The following is a 17421-nucleotide window of genomic DNA, read 5'->3' on the forward strand; positions in this document are numbered from 1 at the left end:
TTGGTCAGATTTTGTTATTTTACCCAAAAATAATCCCTTTTTTGTGAGGAAACCTAACGTGATAAAAAATAATGGTTTGCATTTTCGAAAAAATTCTGGAGAGCAATCTGAAATTTCCTCACAAAAAAAATATTATTTTTGGGTAAAATAACAAAAATTTTCACATTTTTCAAACAATATAGAATTTTATTTTATGTATAAATCATCTTCTAAACTATATTTCAAGCGCAGAGAAATACATAAAAAACAGTTATCAAATTTCAAACAACTTTTTAAAAATATTTTTTTGCAGACCTGTATTGTTATTGTTAAAAAATCAGCAGTAGAACAAGAAGATCGAAATCCATATTGATGGTCAGAAAGTAAATTATTAGATTCAAGATGAGAAATTAAGTGTTTGTTAATAAAAGACTCAAAAACCTTGCTTATGATAGTAAAAAAACTAATGGGACAGTTGTTAGATGAGTCAGATTGCTCTCCAGAATTTTTGAAAATAAGGATAACTGGTGCTGCTTTCTAGCAGGCTGGAAAACAAGACTCTGAAAAGCACTTGTTAAATAGTTTTGAAAGTATAGACAATAGCTTTGGAGAACACTTCTGCAAGACTATAACAGATATGTTGTCTGGACCACAAGCTGTAGAAGAGTTTAAGCAGGAAATCAGGAAAAAAAACAGATACAGAAGCTGAAGTGATACGAATGTCAAGCAGTGAATCAACCTGTTTGCCGGGTATATCAAGTAGGATGTGATTAGTGAAAACAAGAGACAAAATTGATGAAAAGCTCTTAGCAAACAATTCAGCTTTGTCTTTAGATGAGGTAACAAAATCTGAACCATACAAGAGAGTTAGAATAACAGATTTGCCCTTACTATTGATACTGTTAAAGATTCTCCAGAAGTCACTAGAGCATAATTTTTAAGATAAAATACAAGATTTTGTGACCTGAAAATAGTGGACTTTAACATAAGACAAAACCTTTTTACAATGGTTTCTAGCAGTAATAAACAGACGTTTGTTTTCTGGAGAATTGTTTTGTTGGTAGACATAGAAGTAATGGTTTGGATTGGATATTGCAGCAGCGCAATGAGAGGAAAACCAATTGGAAGAGTGAGGCTTGACTTGGTATTGTCGAGAAGAAATGAAAGATTCTATGCCACCATGAATCCAAGAAGTTGTGTTGGAAGCACATTTGTGAGCAGGAAGACAAAAGATTTCTACCCAAGGATTATCACGAAGAAAATTGTGGAAAGAGTCCCTTCAGCTTTAAGGTAGTTGTAAGAGGTATGATGATAGGGGGAGTCTAATGATGAAGAAGAATGAGGTAATGGTTTTGGAGAGATCAAACTGTGATCAAAAGCAAAGGGTAAATGTAAATAAAACTGAGCACTGACTAGGATCAGAAACAAGACACAAGATAAGTTGAAATGGCAAATGATTCTGATTGTCTGGAAAGCGAGTTTGAAAGTTGACTATTTGTATTAGAGATTGAGAAAGGCAAAATTTGTGGGCCTTAACTCCTGCAGAGGGCTTGGTCAATTTGATCAGAAATAACATCAAAAAGAATGCAGTCTTAAGATAAAGGAGAGCAATATAGAACAAAAAGAAAGGTGATTGAGTGAAGTGGTGCTAAACGAAAGCACAGACAAGAATGAAAATAAAAATAACTGTGTGGATTCAAACCCAGTTTCCTGACAAATGGGTGAATTCTTACGAATGTAAATGCCCAGGCCAAGCATGGAAGATAACCATCAACACTAAGATCACAAGATAAGATAGCTGAACTCAAATTAGTCTCACAAAGTGCAAGTAGGTCTGGTGATCTTTGCAAGAGATAAGACTTAGCATAAAAAAAGTTACTTCAAAGACCACAAATATTTGTGAATGATGGATTTAGAGAACTTGGTGATGATGATGGTTTTTTGTGTTTTATAGTTTTTGATACTTAAGTTATTTTTGGAATTTGTCAAAAAACTTTATTCAATGCACAGCAATAGTACCAACAGGCACATGCACAATATGGCACTGTTAGTACTCTGATATTTTACAGTTGTTTATGAAATCAGCCTCTCTGAGAGCTGCCACAGAGTTAGGGAAACATGACTACGAGTCAACCTCAGAACCATAAAACTAAGTTTTTAAGATGTACCCTTATTAGGAGATAATAGAATGAGTTGCCAAATCATATAAACAAAGACACAACCAAAACCCATGCATTGAGTCAAGAAGATCCAACATTCAACATTCTAAACTGGAAACAATGTATTTTTATATTAAATTATAAATACATCTATGCCAGCCTAATAGATGAAATATTAAAATCTTGTTTATATGTAAATGTAGATGAAGGAGCTTATTTGCTGGATTGACTTACAATGTGTATTGCAATAGAACTAGTCACATCTGGTTTATCAAGACCATGAGCATTGATTTTGATTCCAGCACAGACAGAAATATTTATCTTGTGTTAATGAATCATTACCCAGTCATGGTCAGGAAATGCATTTATATTTCAACATTCATAAGTAATAGTGCTTTCTTATTTCTGCTGTCAATCAAATTCCAAGATTTATCATCCTGGCTAGTAAAACATGCTTCTTTTTTTTTTTAAGTAAGTATTAAGTTTTCTAAACATATACTTCAAAGGAAATTTCACTTGCAGAAGCATGCTGTATTTTAGTGTGCACAGTAGATTTGTCTGAAAATGTCGGCTGTAGAACTACCTACTAACACAAACAAGGTTCAGCTTATAAGTGTTTTTAATTTATAGCAGAAAATATGCAGCAGTTTTAAAGTTCCCTGCTTAAGACAGCTTAAGATCAAGACACCATACTGATTAAGCATGTGCACATTACAAAGGCAAGTCAAATATGTAATGCTTTTACAAGAAAGTTCAGTTGTTCAATTGCTTGCAGTTCATTGAAGAAAAGTCAAGTTCTACCTAAGGTGTCTGTTCAGAAAGCTTTCTAAGCCAGGCAGCTAGCTTTAAACAGTTTTACAATCTATGAAAGTGAGGAAAAAATTTACTGCTATACATGGATTGAGAGTGGAGCAGCATGTGGATTGAATTAGATAGCAAGTGTGGTTTACCACTTTCTTAGTAAGGTCTTCGTTAAACTATGCAGTTTTAGACAAGTGTCACATTTCAAATTATTCAGAGTTATTCAGGTATCGCATAATATCAAAGCAGCTGCAGCAGCAACATGCAAACCGCTTGTTGGACTGCAAGAATATTCATTCATTTGTGTGAGTCAAAAGGAACGTGCATTATTACAGTAAGTACCAGTCATTGTTGAAATCAAAAGCATTTCATTCAAAGGTCAAGCCAAAACAAGTGACAGGTTCCCGACCTTTGCCTACTGCAAAACTTGCGGAAATTAAAAATTTCCTTAAAGTGACATTAGGTGAAAGCTGGGAAAGTATTTCAGAGTCAGCTTTTTTACAAGACACTTGTAGCCAGTGAATCTATTACACAGGTCAACAAAAAAAAAATTTTTTTCTGGTGCCGAGCAAACAGTTTGTTTTTTGTATAGCATTTCTCATTTTGATTTCAAATATGTAACTCTTTTTTTACCATCAGGTCAAGTTGTAAAGATATTTAGGTTCAAATCTTAAGTATTTAGGGTAAAGTCCCTAATATTGTTGAAAAAAAAGTTATTCAAAAGTATGTCAACCTGGGTCTCAAAAGAAGCGTATTTTCATAGAGATTTTAGAAAACATAAATATTTTTCCTTAAAATTTATTGACAAAAAAATTATGTGAAAAAATGCTAAAGACTCTTAAAAAAAAGTCAACAGAATGTTATTCACCAAAAATACACAAAATACTTATTTTTATTACAAATGAATAACATTTTTAAAATCTCTATGAAAATACGCTTCTTTTGAGACCCAGGTTGACATACTTTTGAATAACTTTTTTTTCGACAATATTAGGGACTTTACCCTAAATACCTAAGATTTGAACCTAAATATCTTTACAACTTGACCTGATGGTAAAAAAAGAGTTGCATATTTGAAATCAAAATGAGAAATGCTATACAAAAAACAAATTGTTTGCTCGGCACCAGAAAAAAAAATTTTTTTTGTTGACCTGTGTTATACTTTGTTATATTTTGTTGACCTGTGTAATACAGATAATACTGAAAGTGAATGCTACTGCTGTACCAAAGCAAAAATTTAATATAGTGGTATGGACTTTGTGCGACAGCAATAAGAAGTTATTATGGTCAAGAGTACACTGCAGTAAAGCAAAGTTAAAGACATAGTGCTATCAAAAGTACAAAGTGCTGTGTATTAATGGTCATTATAATAGTTCATTTTGTAATAATAGCATCGTTATCAATTATGCTGAGAAAGTGCTGCAAAACCAGACAGTTTCCTATTTTGGTGCAAATACAGACTAGTCCAAATTTTACTTTTTCATAAAAACTTATAACAAAGTATTTTTAAGGACATTTTTTATTTTCTGTGAATCATGATCCTCGTCAATATATGCTATGTTGGTGACATTAGAATGTTTCCAACATAAATCAAGGCATTAAAATTATCAAGATATGTTAAAACTTTTAAATATGGATTAGTCTGGTTTTGTGTTGGAGCTCTTCAATTATACTACAGAAATTATAATATTAATATTGTTCAATTATTTTTATATGAATTATTAATTACAAAATCTAAAAAGGCAAAGTAAATAGTTATTTACAAATAATCAGTTTATAAATTATCATAGATTAATGTCGGTGAATTTGTGCAAGTGTACCCTACCGATCCCTCTGATCCGTTGTATATATGTCGTGTGATGTACATGTGGGAAGACCTGAATGGGGATAAAAAATTTCATGCTCAATGGTTATACCGCTCATCTGAAACTGTCCTTGGCGAAGTTGGTGACCCAAGTGAAGTTTTTCTATCAGACGATTGTGATGATATTAAACTTGGAGCAATAATGTCCAAATGTAATGTAAGTGATCTATAATAAATTGTTAACTAGCGCTATAGAATTCCATTAGCATAAAGTTCAATGATAATTATTATAATTATGATAATTATTTTTTAATGCTGTTAGTTGTTTTCAATTAACTTTTTTTTGTTTTTTTTGTTTGTTTGTTTGGTGCAAATAAAAATTGTAAAATTTGAAATTAGCTTGACGCATTTAAGTGCTGCAATTAACATTAAAAACAAAGGAGCAACACTTTTTATTTGTTAACCTAGCAAACAAACAAAAATTTTGATTATAATTAAATGTAATTTATATTTGACATTGATGTTTTATTTTATCCATTTACTTTTTGTTAGTTTACAAGCAAAGAGTTCTATTACAAAAAAAAAAATGGTTTAAAATATTGGAGTTTTAGTTTAAATATTGGAAAATATTGGATATTTAGTTTATTTTAGATGTGACATGGCAGATTATACTTTTTTTTTTTTTTTTAATTCATACAGAAATTATATATTTTGAATATTTATTATTGCACTTATTATTGTTTTGAATATTTATACAAAACATTTATATTTAGTCATTAAATCATTGGTTCTGTTGATTCATTTAGTCTTCAAGTCTGTTTTTTATGACTATATAACTCTTTTCAACAAAAAATATAACAATGTTATTTTGCAATATTATTTTTAACAGTATTTCTTACCTGGGTATTACCTTAGCCATTACCGGGTTAATTTGCAAGTTTTTCTTACCTGTTACCCAAGTAATTTTAAAAAATTACCCGGGTAATTTTAAATTTTATAAGTTTTTCAAAAGTTATTTCCTTTAATGAACATTTTTGACTGTGATCAATTTTGCGAAGATATTTAACTGTATAAAGAAGTTTTATAATATAAACCCACATTTATTGAATGTGTTGAGGTTTCCAGCTTAGTCTGTAGTCCAAATGCTAGTTATGGATAAACTAATCATAGTTAACACTGTTTTTTATAAATTTTCTAAAATTCATTGATATTAGAAAACAGAAAAACAAAACAAAAAAATTTTATTTGTTTATTTTGTAATAAGCTTTTAGTTTAATGTAATTATTCTTATTTTATTATATTTTTTTTATTCTAGGTTTGTTTTGTTCATTTTTCATTAATTTTTTTATTTTATTGTTAATTATTATATATACCTATTATTATTATTATTATTATTATTATTATTATTATTATTATTATTATTATTATTATTATTATTATTATTATATATCTATATAGTTTGTTAACTTAGTTACTTTAGTTTTACTTATTAACTAATACTAAGTATAAACTTAATAATTTATTATTATATATTTTCACTTATTATAACTAGAATATTTTACTTATAATCATTCATAATTTTTTATTATTTTAATATATTTTATTTTATACTTATAACTTATAATTTAACTGATTATAACTTGTTTTTAATATAAATATATTATTCTTCTCTAACTTTTATTTTTTTACTTTTATTTTATTTATTAATTATTTAAAAAAATAATACTATTAATTTTTTTAATTTTTAAAAAAATAATACTATTAATATTTAATTAATAGTATTTTTTTTCATTTTTTATTTTAATTGTTAAATAAATATTATTTTTATTTTATTATTTTATTAATTGAATTATATTTATATTATTGATAAATACTATTATTATTTTTAATATTTTTGGTTTTATTGCTGTTTATATTACTGTTTGTTTCCTTATTTCACTTCATTTCATTTTATAAACAGTACTACTTGAATGTCAACTCACTGCAAAGATTGTTTCAAGAAAATTTATACAAACCATCACTTCCTTCAATGTATTCATTGCCTAAACCTTTTTCATAAAAAATCTTGTCATCTGAATGATTTGAAATAAATCAAACAGGGACATTTAAAATATAAACGATAAAGTGGTTCATATTAATGAACTCTCAAACAACATCTTTTCCAAACACCACGGAGTCTCATCTTTATAATGAACTTCATTTAATGACTTCATTTCCCATCAACTTAATAACAACAATGACAATGGCGTAAACCTCAAAGAAAACCTTATTAATTGTAAATATGGACATAGAATGTTTTAAGTCTCCCAATATTGACAAAAATAATTTTTCTTTTTTATTTAAATATTGCTTCTCTTATTAAAAATTTTGATGAATTAAACTCACTTTTATCTCTTATTAACCATGAATTCAGTATAATTAGTATAACTGAAACTAAACTAAAGTATGATATTCTACCAACTATCCCATTAAATCTTACCGGTTATGTTTATGAGCACATTCCAACAAAATATTATTTTGGAGGAGCATTATTTTATATATCTAATACATTAATTTACAAACCTTGAATCGATCTTAATATGCTTAAACCAAAGTTTTTAGAATCTGTGTTTGTGGAAATCACCTTTCCTAAAATATTGAACATCGTTATTGGCTGTATTTATTGCCATCCTATTATGGATATTTCAGAATTTATTAAATCATATTTAATTTTACTTTTTAAAAAGCTATCTATGGGGAAAAAAAACTACTTTTTTTAATGGGCAATTTTAATGTCGAACTCAGATAATTCTGTCTCTGAATTTTTAGACACCATTGCTTTAAATAACTTTTATCCCTTTATTTTATTGCCAACAAGAATCACGAATCACTCCAAAAATTTTAATTGATAACTTTCTAATGCTACTTCTACAAATATTTTTGCCGGTAATTTTACTTCTATCGTGTCAGATCATTTACCCCAATTTTCAAAACATCCATTTTATAGAACCAAAATTAATCCTTGTATAAGCTGCATTTTTTGTTGGAATTTAAAAAAAAATTGCAAGGAATTATGTAGTGATTTTTCAAAAATTAGCTGGACTAATGTAATCAATGTCGACAAAGGTAAGACTAATAAGTCATTTGAAGAGTTTTTCACAAGTTTCAATTCTCTTAGATAAACATGCACCATTAAAAAAAGTCAGCAATTGCTGCTTATCAAGATATCTCAAACCTTGGATAACACAAAGAATCTTGACTTCAATTAAAATACAAAATAAAATATTTAACAAATTTCTTATTACAAAGAATCCTAATCACAAACTCAATCTAGAAAAATCTTATAAAACAAATAGAAACTTACTTGTTACTCTCACCCGTTGTAGTAAAAACAACCATTACTCTAAGTTCTTCTTTGATAATGCCAAATATTTGAAATCTACATGGGATGGTACTAGGAATCTTTTAAACATCAGTTTAAGAGATAACTCATATAAACGTTTGAGAGATAACTCATATCCCTCCTGCTTATCTTCTAACAACTCCATGATATATGACCCCATTTGAATTTCAGAACCTTTAAATTCATTCTTTGTTTTAGTTCCGGAGGAATTACAGAAAAAGATTTACTCATCCAATACTAACTTTAATAAATATCTTAAAAATCCTAATCTTAAATCAATATTCATAAAACCTACAAAAACGAAGTATTATCTATTATTCATTCTCTTAATGACAGCAAGGGTTCAGGACCTAACAGCATTCCAATACCTATTTTCAAAGCACTCACAAATGATATCTCTCCTGTACTTTCTGAACTATTTAATTTGTCATTCATCACCGGTGTATTCCCTGATATTTTAAAAACTGCTTCTGTTATCCCAATTCATAAAAAAGACTCAAAATTTGAATGTAATAACTACAGACCAATTTCATTATTATCAAATGTTAGCAAACTTTTAGAAAAACTTATGTATTCTTGACAGTTTGGGTTTCGCTCAAATCACTCCACTTCTCATGCTCTTATTAGCATTGCTGAAATGATTCGTGGTTCCTTTGCTTGTGATGTATTCATAGATCTTCAAAAAGCTCTTGATACAGTTGATCACAACATTCTAATAATAAAGTTAAACTACTATGGAATACATGGTATTGCTAATCATTGGTTTTTTTCATATATTAGGGATTGCACTCAGTTTGTTTCAATTAATGGATTTGAATCCATGCATAAAGTTATTAAATATGGTTCCGTTCTTGGACCGTTATTGTTTTTATTATATATAAATGATTTATCTTCATTAAAAAATGCAATGGTACATTATTATGCTGATGATACCAATCTTTTATATATCAACAAATCACTTACGACTCTTTGTAAAAAAGTTAATTAAGATCTTCATTGCTTATGTAACTGGTTAAATAGTAATCGTATTTCATTGAATGTCAATAAAACTGAATACATTATTTTTCATTCCCCTCAAAAAACTATTGATAATATTATAACTAAAATTAACAGAAAAAACTTTTTCTGTCAAAATATATATAGTATCTTGGAGTATATCTAGATGAAAACCTATCTTGGTATAATCAACCGTACAATCTTTAAAAAAAACTTACACGAGCTAAAGCGTGTACACAAAATAAATGTGAAAGTAGAAAAACAACTAAAAAAAAGTACTCCTCAATTTTTATTTCAAACCAAGTAATAATTTTAATACAATAATATAAGAAGATCAAACATTGAAAAAAAAAAGTTAATTATTTCTGTGGGAATCTAATAAAATTTCAAGCTTTTGCTTTAGTGGTACCCATAAGCTTGTGCACAGAATAAGAATCAAAACTATTTGATGCTTTTTTAAATGATATTTTATTATCTTTAATGTTTCTGCAAAGCTTTTGTGTTTTTTTCATTTTTCTATAATAATAACAGCCCAGTACTTTTCAATAACTCTCAATTTTGGGCAGTTTGGAGGATTTTCTGTTTTAGGCACAAATTTCACATTATTCTTTTTATACCATTCCATAGCTAGTTTACAATAATGAATTGAAGCTAAATCAGGCCAGAACACAGGTCTGTTATTGTGTGATCTAATGAGAGGTAAAAGGCGTTTTTGTAAACATTCTTTAACATATATTTGACCAGAAAGTGTGGACTGAGAAATATTTGGTGCTGATTTTTTGCCACAACTGCAAATAGCTTGCCAAATCTGTTAACCAGTTTTCTAACTGGTTTTATATCTTTAAAACCTTCCTTTCTTCCACCACCAGATTTGCGTTTGATCGATATTGTTTGAGAAAAATGTTGAATAACATGACTAACATCATATTATTCAACATATGGATGTATTTGAAACAATTTTGCTATCGAATTGTAGCTACTATTAGGATTTTATAAATATTTGTGCATAATATTTTCTCTTACGTCTTTTTCTTTTGTCATTTTTAAAACTAATCTCAAATCAAATCCAAAAAGTAACATATTTTTTTGAAACCACAGCACGTTGCAAACAAAATACAAAACAATTAAAAAGATTTTAATACAACCATTGAAAAAAAATGAAGTGCTTATTCTTTCACATTTATTTCGTGTACACGCTTTAACAGTATGCTTTCTCTAATTCGTTATTATGTTCCTATCCAATCTTCGAATGATTTATTCTTCTTTATTCTCTTCTCACCTTTGCTATTGTTGTATTGTTTGGGGTAAAAAAACTAACCTTTTACTTAATAGCATTGCTAGTTTACAACGCACATCTACTAGAATAATGACATTTTCATCAATGAGATCTGATATCCAAAAAAAATTTTTGAACTAAAAATACTAAAACTCTATGATCTTGTAAATTTTTACAATTCTCTTTGTGTTTGACTTTCTCCAAAATAAACTAACAAACTCTTTTTAAATTTTTTATTAAAATAAATGAAATTCATAATCATCACGCCAGGAATATAGAAAGTAGTAAGCTATGCTCTTCTTTTTTCAACACAATTAAATATGGTAAGTTTTCCATAAAACAACTATGTATTTCCCAATGAAACCAGTGTATTCCTGCATTAATAAAAAAGTTTAAAAAAAAATATCCCCTTAATACGGATTATTTACTGCTCAGCAGAATTTAATTTAAAAATATATTGTTGGAGTGTATTTCTTTATAATTTCTCTTTGTAATGTAGTTGTCTTTGATATATAATTTCTTTAACTTTCTTTGATTTTTGCTTTAATTATTATTTATCTATATTATAGTTATTTATTATTGTGTTATTATCGGTACATTTTATGTTATTATTATATTTAATTATTATCTATGATATGTACATACAATTTATATTGTATTATAATTATTCTTAATGTTATTAATACTTTATTATTATTGTTATTATTTTGTATTAATACTATAAATATTACAAATATCATTATTATTTGTTTAACAATCTTTTCTTTTTTTCTCTCTTATTTATTTATTTTTTTCCAAGAGTTTTATGTTTTTTAGGTGTCGCTCCATTGACTAGTTTGTAACTATGAGTGACACCTAACTAAATTCTATTAATTTACGATGAGCATTTGTAAATTTTTATTGATATGGTTGAATAAGAAAATAAAAAAATAAAATTATATAAATAACTTGTTGTCCTGATATGCCCCATAACAGTTTACTAAAATTAATACACTTCAAAAAGTTCAATTTCAAATATTTTTTTAAAGCCATATTCTAAAAGAGGATAAAAAATAGTCTTAAAATTATAAACTTTTAAATAAATAAAGCAAATCAGCAATAGTTCAAGATAAATCTTTTGTCGTTGAATCGCTTATGAAAATACACAAATTTACGCTAACTTACTGATGCGTTTTGGTATTTGGTAACTTACTGATGCATTTTGGTAAATACACAAATTTACGCTAACTTACTGATGCATTTTGGTATTTCTAAAATTAAATTTTTATTACAATAATGAAGCACAATAATTTCAATGTTTTATCAAAAAAATAATTTTTTTTAGCTGAAGTATAAGGCTTAAGGCATATTTTTCCTGTTATGCCCCACTGTTCTGATATGCACGGCTCTACCCTATATATATATATATATATATATATATATATATATATATATATATATATATATATATATATATATATATATATATATATATATATATATATATTTTGTGCTACTTAATTGTAGTTATAACTCTATAACTCCGAAACACGAAACTTGACGAACAAGGCCACTGCGCAGACAAACAAGTTGAGCGCAGTACTACCAGGGACGTGGTGGGGATCAAACTCGGAACCTCTCGCTTATGAAGCAAGTACTCTACCACTACACCACTACCGCATATATATATATGTAGATGACACAGGTAAAACCACAAATGTCACATTTTTGCTCATTTTGAGAAAAATGAAATTTAGTGTTTAATGACATTAGATATCTGTTTGTTAATAATGTATTTAATTAAAAGTATATTTTTATGACATTTTGGACATCTGTGATTTTTCCATCGTTAATTCATCAACTCATAAACCACGTTAGCTTATAACCTTTTTTAGCACTTATTTTTTTAAAAGGTAGATGGTAACACATTGTAATATACAACCACAACGTACTAAGTAAGAAATGGGATAATAAAGCCGCCCCCCTCCTTTCCCCCATCTCCTTCTTTTCATTAAAAAAAATCAAATAAAAAATTGCATGAAAGTTTTTTTTTTAAACTTTATACAAAATAGCAACCTTATCTTGCCCCAACCTCTTAATTAATTGGCTGTATTTATTACTATTATTACTATTATTTTTATTACTATTATTGTATTTATTATTTTATACAAAATAGCATTGCAACCTTATCTCGCCCCAACCTCATCTATTTACCATAAATAATTCCATGATGTTTGTGTTTCATGACTTTATATCAAGTTTGTATAAACCATACAAAAAACCAACTGTGAACAACACGTTAATAAAAATGTGTTTTTTTAATTTCAAAGAAAAATAAAATAAATTTTTTAAAAATAAGATAAAATAATATCAAATAATGTCTTCTTTTGTCCACTTAGAAAATGTTTAGCTTCGATAAGTTTTTAAATTTTTAATAGAAAAGAGGCCACAGAGCTATGTATGCTTATTTCAGTTTATCAGGCGCTTCGATCTTTGATCTAAACATATGGGATGTAAAACACATAAAATTAAATATTTCCAATTTTCCATATATTTAAATTTTAAATAGCCTTTAATATTTCAATTTCTCTAAGTGAACATGTCTTAAATGAACAAACAACTAAGAATTTTGGCTTTGAAATTCTGCAAATTCCAGAAATTTTTCTTGTATCATGTTTGTATCTAATATTGAATTGTTATGGTTTTTTGTGAGATTGTCTAGCGTTTCTGCCAGAAACTTTTAATTTGCAATGGCCATGTTTCTGTCACATTCTATAGAAGTGTCGTGCCTATACAAAATGTGACAAAGTTCTAATTGGTAATGAAACAGTAAAGCTGTCAAGTTTTTCAGTTTTATGAACCAGATAATTAAATTGATCTAAAACTTTTCATTTTATATTTTGCTCAGCACATAAGTTGCAAATCAATTTAATATCCTTTACATTTGAGATAATTGATAATTTAAAATCATGCAGCATAGAACATACATCATCAAATTATCTGTGTCCAACAGTTTCATCATAGCAATAAAAATGTAATTTTTGAATTGAAAGTATATTAGTGCTTAAAAAATAAAACAGCTGTTGCCTGGAACATATTGGTTTCAAACGTTTAGGCATTTTTTTTTTTTAAAAAACCAAGCAAATTACTTAACAATTAAAATCGTGATGAGTTAAAAGACATGTAACTCTTTTCCTCTATTAAAACATTCAAGCTTTTCTCTGACATTCAAAACATTCTCTTTTTTTAATATATAGTTAACAGTATCAAAATCAGAATATTATTGAGTCTATTTTTTACTTTGTTAAAATACAAAAGGTATACCTTATGAATTAAAACAAAACTTAAAATAATTCAAGAGAAAATTTTTGTCACTATAAAAAAAAACTTTTATATATGTACATATATAGTTGTTTTTTTAATATTTTTCTGTGAACATAATGTTGTTTACTTCATCTGATGTATTTTTATTAAAGATAAAAATTAGTCATGTGACTTTTATTATCATTGATTTAGTTTATAAATAACTTGGACAACTATATTTTTTACCCGGTGAACATTAGACAACAGTTGTTGTTTCATAGAACCTTAAAACATAGTTTTTTTGTTATAAATTTTTAAATTAAAATGGCTTAGTACTAAAATTTTATAAAACTATATAAAACTTGAAATTTTCAAAAAGTACACATCTGTGGTTTTACCTGTGTGGTCATATATATATATATATATATATATATATATATATATATATATATATATATATATATATATATATATATATATATATATATATATATATATATATATATATATATATATATATATATATATATATATATATATATATATATATATATATATATAGGTTGATTCATATTTTATGTACATAAAAAAAGTGAAAATGCAACTAAGAATATTTTAAATTAAAAGGTATTTTACAAAATATTATTGCATAATTATGCAACATCATGTTAAGCAAATTGAAAATGTTCTGATGTCTCAACAATAAAAACCCGTTTTTGAAGAATATTTTAAAACTTTAATTATTTCTTTTTAAAATATTCAAACCTGAGAAGTTAATTTGAAAAGTTTAACGAAATCATTAAAAACCACATTTTTGTTTGAGATTAAATTTCTTCCTAACAACTCGCGTAAATGGCTTGTAAATAAAGTCTCGCTTGTAGCATTTTGTCTTCTTTTAAAGTGACTCTGATTTCAATAAAACAAAATGCTCATTATGGCATTTTTTAATTAAAAAAGCGCAAGAAAAATGAAGTGTTAAATTATAAATAATATTATTTTGATGAACTCTTCTGAAACTTTAGGTTTTGTGTTTTTAGTTGAACTTTTTACAAAGTTAATTCTTTTTTTTAAATTTCTTAATTTATGGAACTCTTTTGTTCGAAAATACTTTTAAAACAAAAGAAATTTTTATTTACTTTTTAATAATTTACTTAAATAGCTTGCGTACATAAAATACGAGTCAACCATATATATATATATACACACACACATATTTACATATTATATATATATATATATACACTTTTTTTAAAAAATAAGAAACTAATTGAAACTAGACCAACAATTTTTCAAGAAACTATTAGTATCAAGTTACTTTTTGAAAAGAAACTTATTTTATTCAGAGTTCGAGTTGTTAGTTTTCACCTACATATCACATTCACATAAGTTGAAGTTAAAACCAAGCAATATCTACAATAAAGAATAACAGTTGAAATGAGTATTTAATTTGAATGTTTAATCAAATGGAATTCCATTTCAAATTTTCTTAAGAAAAAGTTTCTTGTTTAAAATTGATTCAATTGAAACATCATTAATAACTCATAATAAATAACTTAATAATAATAATAACAATAATAAACAAAGGCATTGAATTTCATATGAAAAACATGTAAAATAATTAATATACAGAAATACAAATTTAAATAATTTATATTGCAATATAACTCTTGATAAGCTCTAAAGAATCTTTAGTATCAGACCAGAGCTTAAAATAAGACACTTTTTAGTAATTAATTTTCTTGGTTTCTTATAAAAAAAGTGTAATTATTTTTTAATTATACATAGTTATTATTTAACATATAACTACTGTTTGTCATTATTTGTCACTATATTTAACAGAGGAAAATAGATTTTTTTTAAATGTTTGACTAAAAAGGCGTCAGTTCTCAAAGAAAATCACTTGTTTGGGAGCATTTTTTGAATAGCAAAACAGAAGATAGTGCAAAGTGCAAAATTTGTGCGGCAGTTTATAAAAGCGCATGGAACAAAAAGCCTTATATATCACCTTCAAGCATTATGCTTTGCTTGAAAGTGATATATAAAGCTTTTCAAGCTAAATTTTGTTTTGAGAAAGATCTGTCACCAGAAAAACAATCATCAACACCATCAAAAGTTTCTCGCATTGAAACTTTCTTTACGAAAAGCTTTAAACCTCTTGGTGAGGTGGTGAACCTCTTGGTTAATTTGTTTATGGTAATTGGTTGCAATTGATGGTCTTAGTTTAACCAAATAGCAAATATCTTCTTAAAAGAGCATTTAAGTCAGATGGTTATACTTTGCCAAAAAGTCCTCAAAATATCAGAGATCAATCTATGGCAGAATATGGTAAAATTATCACCATCATTAAGCAAGTCATTTGAAAGATTCAAGAAGAAGAAGGTTGTTTTTCTATTAGCTTTGATGAATCCACTTCAATCAGAAACCGGCGTTTTATGAATCTGAACTTACATGGTTTAGATGGTTTTCAATCACTAGGAATGATCCGTGTCAACAGATGCACGAACACTGAAAAAGCTATTCAACTTGTTAAGTCAAGATTGTCTGAATTCCAATTAAATTTGGACAACAACATTGAGGCAACAATCACTGATGGTGCGAGTGTTATGATAAAATTTAGAAAAAATACCAGTCCCATTCATGTTGGCTGTCTTGCACATGCAATCCATCTTTGTGTTTGTGATATACTTTATAAACCTCATAAGATAAACAATAATTTAATTTTTGATGAAACTGAAGAGGAAGAGAATTATGAAGAAAAAATAAAGGAATGTGATGAATTAAGCACTGAGACAAACTTAGTTTTTGATATTGGTACTATTGTTGTTAAAGTTCGTAAAATTGTTAAAGTCTTCAGAAAGCCTAGTCAGAAATGATGACAATCTTCAACCTTAAAATAATCAATCCTTTAGAAAGGAAAAAGTTATACTTTAGATTATAAAATACACTGGAATAGCCTTGTTAAAATCCTATGAAGATTTTATGAAGTTCACAAAGAAGTTAAAGTAGCAATGATCCATCTTGAACAAGAATTTGATGTTTCCACTAAAGAAATGGAGAAGATTAAAGAACTATGCGATGCTCTTGCCCCCATTAAGATGACTGTAGAATATTTATGCAAGGAAGATGCTGATATTTTGCTTGCTAAAAAAGTTACTAAATTCGCTGCTAAGAAGCTGATAGGTCAAGAGACATCAATAAGCCTTAATTTCCTAGAAATTTTTGGATTTTGAATTCAAGAAAGAAGAAACCCCGATCTTGTACACTTAATACAATACTTAAAATCTCCAGACACTTTGAAAGAGCAAAAGAATAGATAAGATTGGATCTAAAATTTTAAAAAAAGAGATGATTTCATTTGAAGCTACTTGTGCAAGGCCAAATCTTGGAAAGCTTTGTAAAGCTTTATTAACTATTTAACCAACATCAGTGGAGCCAGAATGAGCTTTTTCAGCGTTGGATTTTTTTACCACAAAAGTTAGAAATAGATTGGGAGATGATACCATTGATGCATTGATATTTATGCATCGTTTCTACAAAAAGAAATAAATAAAAATGTAGTTTAAAAATAAAAGTTATAAGACCTCTTCATTTTAGCCTTTAAAAAACTTGTCTATTTTTAAATCAAAATTAACTAAATATACACCCCATAGGTTATTTAATAGCTGCTGAAACATCTAATTGTTAAAATTATCCAGGTATTACCCAAGTAAATTTGAAATTACTCGGGTAAATATTTTTGGCC

General features: G+C 27.1%; 1 protein-coding gene across 1 annotated transcript in view; it reads left to right on the forward strand.

Moving 5' to 3' along the window:
- Positions 1-17421, forward strand: part of LOC100202736 (DNA (cytosine-5)-methyltransferase PliMCI) — a 105231-nt gene that overhangs the window by 72915 nt on the left and 14895 nt on the right. Inside the window, exon 20 of the mRNA XM_065791342.1 lies at positions 4730-4960. Coding sequence (XP_065647414.1) covers positions 4730-4960 — 231 coding nt within the window. The remainder of the gene's footprint in view (positions 1-4729; positions 4961-17421) is intronic.

This window comes from Hydra vulgaris, chromosome 02 (genome assembly GCF_038396675.1).
Source record: "Hydra vulgaris chromosome 02, alternate assembly HydraT2T_AEP".
Taxonomy (NCBI): domain Eukaryota; kingdom Metazoa; phylum Cnidaria; class Hydrozoa; order Anthoathecata; family Hydridae; genus Hydra; species Hydra vulgaris.